The 13,664-nt window shown below is 48.9% G+C and overlaps 1 protein-coding gene across 5 annotated transcripts in view; it reads left to right on the plus strand.

Annotated features, from left to right (window-relative positions):
• zbtb47b (zinc finger and BTB domain containing 47b) overlaps positions 1-13,664 on the plus strand; it is a 338,016-nt gene that overhangs the window by 96,500 nt on the left and 227,852 nt on the right. The window contains exon 1 of one of the 5 annotated variants that reach the window (XM_072508101.1): positions 5,822-5,921. The exons of 2 other annotated variants lie outside the window; for them this stretch is intronic. In XM_072508101.1, coding sequence (XP_072364202.1) covers positions 5,916-5,921 — 6 coding nt within the window. In that variant the 5' untranslated portion in view covers positions 5,822-5,915. Of the gene's footprint in view, positions 1-5,821; positions 5,922-13,664 lie in introns of those variants that run through there. 2 more of the 5 variants (XM_072508100.1, XM_072508104.1) reach the window with 2 other exon arrangements.

Genomic DNA, 13,664 nt, shown 5'->3' on the forward strand with positions numbered 1-13,664 from the left:
GTCTGGGATTGATGAACAAAGAACAATACAGCACTGGAACAGGCCCTTCCACCCTCCAAGCCTGCTCCGATCACGTGTACTATCTAGACCAACCACCTACATCCTTCTATATCCCATCTGTTCATGTGCCTATCCAGATAAGCCTTAAAGGTCGCTAACGTATCTGCCTCAACCACCTCACTTGGCAGTGCATTCCAGGCCACCACCACCCGCTGTGTAAAAAAAAAAAATAATAATAATTTCCCTGCACATCTCCTCAGAACCTTACCCCTCACCTTGAACTTGTGCCTGTCATGTGAGAGTACCTTTAAGAAATGGGTGTTTATAAATGGGTGTGTATATAAATATCTGTAGTGAGACTACCTTTAAGAAATGGGTGTTTATTACTGCAGTGATGTCAGAGAGTGGGTGGAGCTGGGTTGTCTGTCAGCTTTTTACTTTCATTTTAGGCTGTTTGCTGCAGGGTGTGTTTTAGTTTAGTTTTCAGAGCTGGATAGCTGCAGTCACAGCCAGAAGGTGTATGAATCTCTCTCGGTAATCTAAAGACTGTAAATCGATCCTGGTGATTTAAAACTAATAACAGTAGTGACTTTAACCTGATGTGCTTCTGATAAAGGTTTTGTTTTTAAGTCGTATGGATGTTAAAAAGGAAAGGTTAAAGGTTTACTTAGTGTTGTAGTCTTTGGGGGTTGTATTTGAATTAATGGTTGCTGAGATGTTCACTGTATGTTTTAAAAGGGTTAACTTGAGTTCATAGAATAAACACTGTTTTGCTTTTAAAAAATACTTTTCCATTTCTGCTGTACCACACCTGTAGAGTGGGCCGTGTGCTCCCCATACCACAATCTAGTAAAAGTTGTGGGTCAGGTGAACTCCATGATACACTTTGGGCTTCTCTAAACCCTGGCCCATAATAGTGCCTCCTTGTAATTTTCAATTCTGCCCTGGGAAAAAGCCTCCAACTGTTCACCCTACCTATACCCCTCAGAATTTTATAAACTTCTATCAGGTTGCCCCTCAGCCTCCGTCTTTCTAGGGAGAAAAATCCCAGTTCATTCAATCTCTCCTCATAGCTAATACACTCCCTACCAGGCAACATCCTGGTAAACCTTTTCTGTACTCTCTCCAAAGCCTCCACTTCCTTCTGGTAGTGTGGTGACCAGAATTGGACACAGTATTCCAAATGTAGCCGAACCAACGCTCTATATAATTGTAACATAATTTGCGAGCTTTTATACTTGATACCCCGTCCGATGAAGGCAAGTATGCCATATTCTTTTTTTTTTTAAATTTAGAGTACCCAATTCATTCTTTCCAATTAAGGGACAATTTAGCGTGGCCATTCCACCTGCCCTGCACATCCCCGGGCCGTGGGGGCGAAACCCATGCGAACACCGGGAGAATGTGCAAACTCCACACGGACAGCGACCCAGAGCTGGGACCGAACCCGGGACCTCAGCACCGTGAGACCGCAGTGCCACCACTGTGCTGCCTGCCATATGCTGTTTTTAACCACCATTTCCACCTGTGCTGCCACTTTTTAAGGATCTGTGGACCTGCACATCCAGATCTCTCTGTGTCTCTATGCTCTTGATGGTTCTGCCATTTATTATATAGCTCCCACCTGAATTGGATCGACCAAAATGCATCACCTCGCATTTGTCCGGGTTAAATTCCATCTGCAATTTCTCTTCCCAATTTTGCAGCCTATCTATATCCTGAATTCCCTGTCAGCCTTCATCACTATCCGCAATTCCTGCTATCTTGGTATCATCCGCAAACTTGCTAATCAGACCAGCCACGTTTTCTTCCAAGTCATTTTAATATATATATTACAAACAGCAGAGGATCCTGAATTGATTGCAGCATCCCTTCAGCTGGCAATGTTTTTGATGTATTTCCCCCCCCCCCCCCCCTCCAAGGTCAAACGTCATTGATCCCCTTTGTACAGCTTTGGTCTGCCCTCTAGTATCTTTCCTCCGTGATCATTGCATACTTCCCCATGAGAAAAGATCAGGGAGGTATGGTTCCAATTGAAGAGGTTGCACTAGCACCGGGGTTGGTGGTGGTGTAGTGGTATTCGCACTAGCCTAATAATTCAGAGACCCAAGGTAATGCAGGTTTGAATCCAGCCACAGCGGATGGTGAAATTTGAATTCAATATAAATCCGGAATTAAAAGTCTAAAGATGACCATCACACCATTGTCGATCGTCCTAAAAGCCCGTCTGGTTCAACAATGTTATTTTTGGGGGGAAATCTGCCATCCTTACCTGGCCTACATGTGACGCCAGACACACAGCAATGTGGTTGTCTCCTAAAATGCCCTCTGAAATAGCAATTAGGGATGGACAATAAATGCTGGCCCAGCCAGCGATGCCCCCATCCCCAGAAATAATTTTTAACAAGTGGGCAGAATGGTCTTCTGTTTTGACAACCATTCCTATAAGAACTTTGCCTATGGTTTGGCAGGTTACTCAAACAGATATCAGTCCTGAACCCCTTTCTCCTTCACACCCCCTTCAAACAACACCCAATCATGACTTGTACGTTGGGATCCTCCGCTACCTTTGTTCCATTCTCTCACTCCTCTCCCCAGTTGTTTTGAAAGCTGGGATACTTTGGATTCCCAGTTCCTAAATCCTTTAGTACCAGAATAAGATATTTGCCTACAGCTGTAATGGCCACACATTTGCTTAAAATTCTTCACAGCCAAAGAAATATATGATGTCCTGCGGATGTCATAAGATGCTTTTATTGATATAAGTTTGTTCATTATTTAAACAATTCTTGCTGGGACAGCTCCAAATCTGTAAACGCCACAGCGGTTTCTGATGTGCTGGGGTTAGCTCCGTCTTGAATGACTGCATTCCCTCTCGATACTTTCTAAAGCCCTTACTTATAATCTGTAATTGACACACCCACTCCCGGTTATATTAATTGGGGGGGGATCACCCAACCAGTAATTGCCGCACTCACTCCCGGTTATATTGATGAGGGGGGGGGTCTCCCAATTTGTAATTGCCACACACCCTCCCGGTTATATTGATAAGGGGGGGGTCTCCCAATCTGTAATTGCCACACACCCTCCCGGTTATATTGATTGGGGGGCCTCCCAATCTGTAATTGCCACACACCCTCCCAGTTATATTGATGAGGGGGGGGGGTCTCCCAATCTGTAATTGCCACACCCCCTCCCGGTTATATTGATGAGGTGGGGGTCTCCTAATCTGCAATTGCCACACCCACTCCCGGTTATGTTGATTGGAGGGGTCTCCCAATCTGTAATTGACACACCCCCTCCCGGTTATATTGATGAGGGGGGGTCTCCCAATCTGGAATTGCCACACCCCCTCCCGGTTATATTGGTGAGGGGGGGTCTCCCAATCTGTAATTGCCACACCTACTCCCGGTTATATTGATGAGGGTGGGGGGGTCTCCCAGTCTGTAATTGCCACACCCACTCCTGGTTATGTTGATTGGAGGGGTCTCCCAATCTGGAATTGCCACACCCACTCCCGGTTATGTTGATGAGGGGGGTGATCTCCCAATCTGGAATTGCCACACCCACGCCCGGTTATGTTGATGAGGGGAGGGTCTCCCAATCTGGAATTGCCACACCCCTCCCGGCTATATTGATGAGGAGGAGTCTCCCAATCTGGAATTGCCACACCCACTCCTGGTTATATTGATGAGGAGGGGTCTCCCAATCTGTAATTGCCACACCCCTCCCGGCTATATTGATGAGGAGGGGTCTCCCAATCTGGAATTGCCACACCCACTCCTGGTTATATTAATGAGGGGGGGTCTCCCAATCTGTAATTGCCACACCCACTCCCGGTTATGTTGATGAGGGGGGGGGTCTCCCAATCTGTAATTGCCACACCCACTCCCGGTTATGTTGATAAGGGGGGTCTCCCAATTTGTAATTGCCACACCCACTCCCGGTTATGTTGATTGGAGGGGTCTCCCAATCTGTAATTGCCATACCCCCTCCCGGTAATATTGATGAGGGGGGGGGTCTCCCAATCTGTAATTGCCACACCCCCTCCTGGTTATATTGATTGGAGGGGTTACCCAATCTGTAATTGCCACACCCCCTCCCGGTTATATTGATGAGGGCGGGGGGGTCTCCCAATCTGTAATTGCCACATCCCCTCCCGGTTATATTGATGGGGGGGGGGTCTCCTAATCTGTAATTGCCACACCCCCTCCCGGGTATTATTGATTGGAGGGGTCTCCCAATCTGTAATTGCCATACCCCCTCCCGGTTATATTGATGAGGGGGAGGTCTCCCAATCTGTAATTGCCACACCCCATCCTGGTCATATTGATAAGGGGGGGGGGCTCCCAATCTGGAATTGCCGCCCCCCCTCCCGGTTATATTGGTGAGGGGGGTTCTCCTAATCTGTAATTGTCGCCCCCCCCTCCCGGTTATATTGGTGAGTGGGGGGTCTCCCAATCTGTAATTGCCGTCCCCCCTCCCGGTTATATTGGTGAGGGTGGGTCTCCCAATCTGTAATTGCCGCCCCCCCCTCCCGGTTATATTGGTGAGGGGGGGTCTCCCAATCTGTAATTCCTGCCCCCCCCTCCCGGTTATATTGGTGATGGGGGAGGGGTCTCCCAATCTGTAATTGCCGCCCCCCCCCCGGTTATATTGGTGAGGGGGGGTCTCCCAATCTGTAATTGCCACCCCCCCCTCCCGGTTATATTGGTGAGGGGGGGTCTCCCAATCTGTAATTGCCGCCACCCCCCCCCCGGGTTATATTGGTGAGGGGGTGGGTCTCCCAATCTGTAATTGCCGCCACCCCCCCCCCGGGTTATATTGGTGAGGGGGGGTCTCCCAATCTGTAATTGCCACCCCCCCCCGGGTTATATTGGTGAGGGGGGGGTTCTCCCAATCTGGAATTGCCGCCCCCCCCTCCCGGTTATATTGGTGAGGGGGGGTTCTCCCAATCTGTAATTGCCGCCCCCCCTCCTGGTTATATTGGTGAGGGGGGGGGGCTTCTCCCAATCTGGAATTGCCGCCCCCCCCCCGTTATATTGGTGAGGGGGGGTTCTCCCAATCTGTAATTGCCGCCCCCCCTCCTGGTTATATTGGTGGGGGGGGGGTTCTCCCAATCTGTAATTGCCGCTCCCCCTCCTGGTTATATTGGTGAGGGGGGGTGTTCTCCCAATCTGGAATTGCCGCCCCCCCCTCCTGGTTATATTGGTGAGGGGAGGGGGGGGTTCTCCCAATCTGTAATTGCCGCCCCCCCCTCCCGGTTATATTGGTGAGGGGGGGTCTCCCAATCTGGAATTGCCGCCCCCCCTCCCGGTTATATTGGTGATTGGGGGGGGGGGTTCTCCCAATCTGTAATTGCCGCCCCCCCTCCCGGTTATATTGGTGAGGGGGGGGTTCTCCCAATCTGTAATTGCCGCCCCCCCCTCCTGGTTATATTGGTGGGGGGGGTTCTCCCAATCTGTAATTGCCGCCCCCCCTTCCTGGTTATATTGGTGAGGGGGGGGTCTCCCAATCTGTAATTGCCGCCCCCCCCCTCCTGGTTATATTGGTTGGGGGGGGGTCTCCCAATCTGTAATTGCCGCCCCCCCCTCCTGGTTATATTGGTTGGAGGGGGGGGGTTCTCCCAATCTGTAATTGCCGCCCCCCTTCCTGGTTATATTGGTGAGGGGTGGGGGGGGGGGTTCTCCCAATCTGTAATTGCCGCCCCCCCTCCCGGTTATATTGGTGAGGGGGGGTCTCCCAATCTGTAATTGCCGCCCCCCCTCCCGGTGTTTTGGCCTCCAGAGTGCCCGCCCCCTCGGGCTCTGAGTGACAGCTCTCGGGGCAGCGAATGGTTAAACGGGGCTCCGCCGGTCCGAGCGGGCTGGGTGAGCCGAGCCGAGGCGCGCCGCTCCGGTCGCCCGGGCCGAGTGATGTGGGTAAGAGCGAGCGAGCGAGAGAAAAACAAAAACCCAACGACATGCAGAGCCGGCCTTAGATTAACTCTTTCCCGCTGGACGCCGCCCCCTTTCCCGGCCGCCGCGGGTCAGGAGGGGCTAGTAGGCCGCTGCGAGCCTCCGGACTCGGATCGCCAAGCGGCGGCGATGCTGGAAATGGAGACGCGGTTGGGTGTCGCCTGCTGGTCCGGGCTGCGGTGGCGGAGGGAGGCCGGGCATGGAGTGGGCCTCGCTCCCGGGATGGGGTGTGTTCTGTCCCGGGAGGCCGCTGACAGCAGACCCTCCTTCAAGTGCAGTTGCAGCGCAGACTTGTTGCGAAAGAAGCGGTGTGGAGAATGTGGACTATCCCCCCTCCCGCCCCCCATCTCCTCTCCAGCGAGAGGAATGTTCACATGAAATACATCATCCCTGTATTAATATCCCAGGAGATTTGTCCTTATGTAATGTATTATCCAGAGGGAGATTTCTACATATCTCGCATTATCCAGCAACTGTTTCTGTATTATGTGGTATTCAGGTGATCTTGTATTATCCAGAGTGTTCCTGTGCATTATATTGTCCAGAGGGAGATTTTCATATCTGATATAGAGTCAAAGAGTTTTTTGCAGCGAAGAAAGAGGCCTTTCGGCCCGTCGTGTCTGCGCCGGCCATCGAACACCACCTATCTATTTTCCCGCCTCTGCCCCCCTTTCAGGTGTTGAGTTCCAGATTCCCGCCACCCCCTGAGTGGAAAATGTTTTTCCTCAAATCCTCTGCTCCTTACCGTAAATCTATGCTCCCTGGTTAGTGATCCTTCTACTACAAGGGAGGGTTTCTTCCTATCAACTCTATCTATATGCCTCATATTGTACACCTTGATCCCCCCCCCCCCCCCCGTCCAACATCTCGCTCTGAGGAAAACAACCCCAGCCTCTCTTCATAGTTGAAACACTCCAACCCTGGTAACATCCTGCTGAATTTCCTCCGCACCCTTTCTCGTGCAATCACATCCTCTCTATAGTGTGATGACCAGACCTGCACACAGTACTCTAGCTGTTGCCTAACCAGCATTTTATACATCCATCATAACCTCCCTGCTCCTTTATTCTATGCCTTGGCTAATAAAGAGCATGCATCACGTAAATTTAGAGTACCCAATTATTTTTTTTCCAATTAAGGGGCAATTTAGCGTGGCCAATCCACCTAACCTGCACATCTTTGGGTTGTGGGGGTGAAACCCCTGCAGACATGGGGAGAATGTGCAAACTCCACACGGACAGTGACCCAGGGCCGGGATTCTAACCCGGGTGCTCAGTGCCGCAGTCCCAGTGCTAACCACTGCGCGGCATGGCGCCCACAGATGCTTTCTTAACCATCTTTACCTGTCCTGCTGCCTTCAGGGATCTTTGTCATTCACCCCCAAGGTATTTTTGGTCCTCAGTACTTCTAGCCTCTTACGTTCATTGTGTATTCCCCTGCCTTGATAGGCGTCCCAAAATGAATCGCCTTGCATGTTTCAGGGTTAAATTCCATTTTCCACTGTTCTGCCCACTTGACAGCCCATCTATATTGTCCTGTAATCTTGAGGCTTTCCTCCTTACTGTCACACCATCCATTTTCATGTCATCGACGAACTTACTGATCATATCCCCCACATTCATGTCTAGATCATTAATGTACACTACAAACAAGGAGGGACCCAGCACCGATCCCTGCAGTGCACAACTGGACACAGGATTCCAGTCACAAATGCAATCTTAACCATTACCCTCTGCCTCTTACCACCAAGCCAGTTTTGGATTAAAATTGCCCTGGATCCCATTGGCTCTTACTATTAGATCTGTCTCCCATGCGGGAATTTGTCAAAAGCCTTACTGAAGCCCATGTAGGCTCGGGGAGGCAGTGGTGTAGTGGTATTGTCACTGCACTACTTAACCAGAGTAATGCTCTGGGGACTGAGGTTCAAATCCCACCATTGCAGATGGTGAAATCTGAATTCAATAATAATCTGGAATTTAAAATCTAATGGTGACCATGAAACCATTGTCGATTGTCGATTGTCATTTAAAAAAAAACCCAACTGGTTCACTAATCTGTCGCCCTTACCTGGTCTGGCCTACATGTGACTCCAGGCCCACAACAATGTGGTTGACTCTTAACTGCCCCCTCAAGGCACACATCCCACAAATGGAAAAATAACTGCACTTTCCCTGTCCACGCACCTAGTCTGTTTAGCACAGGGCTAAATCGCTGGCTTTGAAAGCATGGTTCAATTCCCGTACCAGCCTCCCCGAACAGGCGCCGGAATGTGGTGACTAGGGGCTTTTCACAGTAACTTCATTTGAATAATAATATTTTTTATTATTAATAAGCAATTTTCATTTTTCATTCAGTGGTCGCCTTAAAAAATTCAGTCAAATTTGTTAGACATGATCTCTCCCTGACAAAGCCATGCTGACTATCCTTAATGAATTCTTGCCTCTCCTTGGAGATTAATTCTGTCACTTAGAATTTTTTCCAATAAATTCCCAACCATTCATATTGGACCCAATGATCTGTTTTTTTCTACTTCCCTTCTTGAATAACGGTACCACATTAGCTCTCCACCAATCCTCTGGCACCTCACCTGTGGCCAGCGAGGATTTAAAAATTAGTGTCCGAGCCCCTGCAATTTCCTCCCTTGCCTCGCACACAAGCCTAGGGTATATTTCACCTGGGCCTGAGGATTTATTCACTTTTAAGCCCACTAAAACCGCTGACAGCGCCTCTTTCTCAATGCTAATCTGTTCAGTTGTATCACAGTCCCTTTTTCTGCTTTCTAAACCGATATTGTCATTCTCCATCATGAACAGGGATGCAAAATACTCATTTAATACCTCACCTCCATCTTTCGGCTCCACACAAAGTTGCCATTTTGGTACCTAATGGGCCTTCCTCTTTCTTGGTCCTCTTGTCCAATAATATGCTTATAACCCGCCAGTGTTTTTTTTCATGCCCCTTCTTTGGTCTCCTAATTTATTTTTTTTAAAGTACCCCCCCTCCTGCACTTTCATACTCGTCTAGGGCATCTACTGTTTTGAGCCCCCGAATCTGCCATTAACCTCCCTTTTTTTCCTTAACCAATGCTGTATATCCTTTGACATCCAGGGTTCTCTGGGCTTGTTAGTCCCGCCCTTTACCTTTACAGGAATATGTTGGCATTGTACTCTCTCTATTCCCTCTGCTCTAATGTGGATTTTCCTAGAAGTAGCTGCTCCTGGTACACTTTGGTCAGATCCTGTTTTATCCTTTGAAAATCCCCCTCCCCCATGCAGAAGGAAGCCATTTGGCTCATTGAGTCTGCACTAATCCTCCGAAAGAGACTCAACCTAGGTCCACACCCCCGTCCAATCCCCATAACCCGTGCATTGATCACTGCCAATCCACCTAACTTGCCCATCTTTGGACTGTGGGAGGAAACTGGGGTACCCGGAGGAAACTCACGCACACACTTGGCAAATGTTCAAATGTTGTGGTGATGGGAGACTTCAACTTCCCCAATATTGACTGGGACTCACTTAGTGCCAGGGGCTTAGACGGGGCAGAGTTTGTAAGGAGCATCCAGGAGGGCTTCTTAAAACAATATGTAAACAGTCCAACTAGGAAAGAGGCGGTACTGGACCTGGTATTGGGGAATGAGCCCGGCCAGGTGGTAGATGTTTCAGTAGGGGAGCATTTCGGTAACAGTGACCACAATTCAGTAAGTTTTAAAGTACTAGTGGACAAGGATAAGAGTGGTCCGAGGATGAATGTGCTAAATTGGGGGAAGGCTAATTATAACAATATTAGGCGGGAACTGAAGAGCATAGATTGGGGGCGGATGTTTGAGGGCAAATCAACATCTGACATGTGGGAGGCTTTCAAGTGTCAGTTGATAGGAATACAGGACAGGCATGTTCCTGTGAGGAAGAAAGACAAATACGGCAATTTTCGGGAACCTTGGATGACGAATGATATTGTAGGCCTCGTCAAAAAGAAAAAGGAGGCATTTGTCAGGGCTAAAAGGCTGGGAACAGACGAAGCCTGTGTGGCATATAAGGAAAGTAGGAAGGAACTTAAGCAGGGAGTCAGGAGGGCTAGAAGGGGTCATGAAAAGTCATTGGCAAATAGGGTTAAGGAAAATCCCAAGGCTTTTTACACTTACATAAAAAGCAAGAGGGTAGCCAGGGAAAGGGTTGGCCCACTGAAGGATAGGCAAGGGAATCTATGTGTGGAGCCAGAGGAAATGGGCGAGGTACTAAATGAATACTTTGCATCAGTATTCACCAAAGAGAAGGAATTGGTAGATGTTGAGTCTGGAGAAGGGGGTGTAGATAGCCTGGGTCACATTGTGATCCAAAAAGACGAGGTGTTGGGTGTCTTAAAAAATATTAAGGTAGATAAGTCCCCAGGGCCGGATGGGATCTACCCCAGAATACTGAAGGAGGCTGGAGAGGAAATTGCTGAGGCCTTGACAGAAATCTTTGGATCCTCGCTGTCTTCAGGGGATGTCCCGGAGGACTGGAGAATAGCCAATGTTGTTCCTCTGTTTAAGAAGGGTGGCAGGGATAATCCCGGGAACTACAGGCCGGTGAGCCTTACTTCAGTGGTAGGGAAATTACTGGAGAGAATTCTTCGAGACAGGATCTACTCCCATTTGGAAGCAAATGGACGTATTAGTGAGAGGCAGCACGGTTTTGTGAAGGGGAGGTCGTGTCTCACTAACTTGATAGAGTTTTTCGAGGAGGTCACTAAGATGATTGATGCAGGTAGGGCAGTAGATGTTGTCTATATGGACTTCAGTAAGGCCTTTGACAAGGTCCCTCATGGTAGACTAGTACAAAAGGTGGAGTCACACGGGATCAGGGGTGAACTGGCAAGGTGGATACAGAACTGGCTAGGCCATAGAAGGCAGAGGGTAGCAATGGAGGGATGCTTTTCTAATTGGAGGGCTGTGACCAGTGGTGTTCCACAGGGATCAGTGCTGGGACCTTTGCTCTTTGTAGTATATATAAATGATTTGGAGGAAAATGTAACTGGTCTGATTAGTAAGTTTGCAGACGACACAAAGGTTGGTGGAATTGCGGATAGCGATGAGGACTGTCTGAGGATACAGCAGGATTTAGATTGTCTGGAGACTTGGGCGGAGAGATGGCAGATGGAGTTTAACCTGGACAAATGTGAGGTAATGCATTTTGGAAGGGCTAATGCAGGTAGGGAATATACGGTGAATGGTAGAACCCTCAAGAGTATTGAAAGTCAAAGAGATCTAGGAGTACAGGTCCACAGATCACTGAAAGGGGCTACACAGGTGGAGAAGGTAGTCAAGAAGGCATACGGCATGCTTGCCTTCATTGGCCGGGGCATTGAGTATAAGAATTGGCAAGTCATGTTGCAGCTGTATAGAACCTTAGTTAGGCCACACTTGGAGTATAGTGTTCAATTCTGGTCGCCACACTACCAGAAGGATGTGGAGGCTTTAGAGAGGGTGCAGAAGAGATTTACCAGAATGTTGCCTGGTATGGAGGGCATAAGCTATGAGGAGCGATTGAATAAACTCGGTTTGTTCTCACTGGAACGAAGGAGGTTGAGGGGCGACCTGATAGAGGTATACAAAATTATGAGGGGCATAGACAGAGTGGATAGTCAGAGGCTTTTCCCCAGGGTAGAGGGGTCAATTACTAGGGGGCATAGGTTTAAGGTGAGAGGGGCAAAGTTTAGAGTAGATGTACGAGGCAAGTTTTTTACGCAGAGGGTAGTGGGTGCCTGGAACTCACTACCGGAGGAGGTAGTGGAGGCAGGGACGATAGGGACATTTAAGGGGCATCTTGACAAATATATGAATAGGATGGGAATAGAAGGATACGGACCCAGGAAGTGTAGAAGATTGTAGTTTAGTCGGGCAGTATGGTCGGCGCGGGCTTGGAGGGCCGAAGGGCCTGTTCCTGTGCTGTACATTTCTTTGTTCTTTGTTCTTTGTTCCACTGTTCAAACTCCACAGTCACCCAAGGCTGGAATCGAACTCTGGTCCCTGGTGCTGAGACACAGCACTGCTAACCACTGTGCCTTATTTCTGTCCTTTTCCATTACTCTCTTAGATCTTAGTTTTAATATAAATTTAGAGTATCCCAATTATTTTTTTCCAATTAAGGGACAATTTAGCGTGGCCAATTCACCTACCCTGCACATCTTTTTTTTGGGTTGTGGAGGTGAGATCCATGCGGAAAGGGGGAGAATGTGCAAACTCCACACGGGCAGTGTCCTGGGTCCGGGATCGAACCCGAGTCCTCGGCACTGTGAGGCAGCAGTGCCAACCACTGTGTCACCATGCTGCCCGTCCTTAAATCTTATCGAGTCACTATCACCAAAATGCTTCCCCACTGATACCTCTACCACCTGCCAGACTTAATTCCCTAAAAGTAGGTCAAGTACTGCCTCCTCGTCTTCTGAATGCTGGCTCCTAAAGCACTTCTGGATGCACCTTGAGATATCTGCCCCCTCGAAGCATTTTGCACTTTACCTATCCCAATTAATATTCATAGAATTAACGGTGCAGAAGGCCATTAGGCCCATCGAGTTGGAAAGAGCACCCTACCCAAGTCCACGCCTCCACCCTATCCCCATAACCCAGTAACCCCACCTAACCTTTTTTTTGGACACCAAGGGCAATTTATCATGGCCAATTCACCTAACTTGCACATCTTTGGACTGTGGGAGGAAACCGGAGCACCCAGAGGAAACCCACGCAGACACTGGGAGAAAGTGCAGACTCCACACAGACAGTGACCCAAGCTGGGAATTGAACCTGGGACCCTGGAGCTGTGAAGCAACTGTGCTAGCCACTGTGCTACCGTGCTGCCCAGGGAATACTAAGGAATATTGGGGAAGTTGAAATTCTCGAATTTTTACCCGATTATTTTTACACTTGAGATTTGTCTACATATCTGCTCTTCTATATCTCCCTGACTGTTTGGGGGCCTATAGTAGACTTCTGTTAACGTGATTGCCCCACACACAAACACCCCTCCCTTCTCGTCTGAAGACTCTATACTCCGGAATATTAAGTTGTGAATCCTGCCCCTCCCTTAACCATGTCTCTGTGATAGCAATAATATCATACTCCCATTTGATAATCAATGCTCTCAGTCCATCAGCCTTGCCTAATAAGACTCCTTGTATTAAAATAGATGCCATTCAGCCTGGCCTTATTCACTTGTGCCTTAACATTTCTCTGTCTCTTGGTCACATTCCGGTTCAGGTGCAATCTGTCCGACTTGTACAGGTCCCACCTTCCCCAGGAACAGATCTAGTGATCCAGGAAATTAAAGCTCTCCCTCCTACACCATCTCTTCAGCCACTCATTCATCTGCTCTATCCTCCTATTCCAATACTCTCGCGCGTGGCAGCAGTAGTAATTCAGAGATTACAACCTTTGTGGTCACTCTTTTCAATCTGCTACCTAGCTCCCTAAATTCTTGCGGCAGGACCTCATCCCTCTTTCCACCTATACCGTTGGTACCAATGTGAACCATGACATTGGACTGTTTCCCCCCCTTCAGAATGCCCTGCAGCTAATCAGTGGCATCCTTGACCCTGGCACCAGAGAGCCAACACACCATGCTAGAGTCATGTCTGTGGCCGCAAAACCTCCTGTCTGTGCCCCTCACTATCGAATCTCCTACCACAATTGCTGTTTCACTCTTACTCCTTTCACCTTGTGCTTCTGAG

Source organism: Scyliorhinus torazame, chromosome 6, assembly GCF_047496885.1.
Source record: "Scyliorhinus torazame isolate Kashiwa2021f chromosome 6, sScyTor2.1, whole genome shotgun sequence".
In the NCBI taxonomy this organism is placed as follows: Eukaryota; Metazoa; Chordata; class Chondrichthyes; order Carcharhiniformes; family Scyliorhinidae; genus Scyliorhinus; species Scyliorhinus torazame.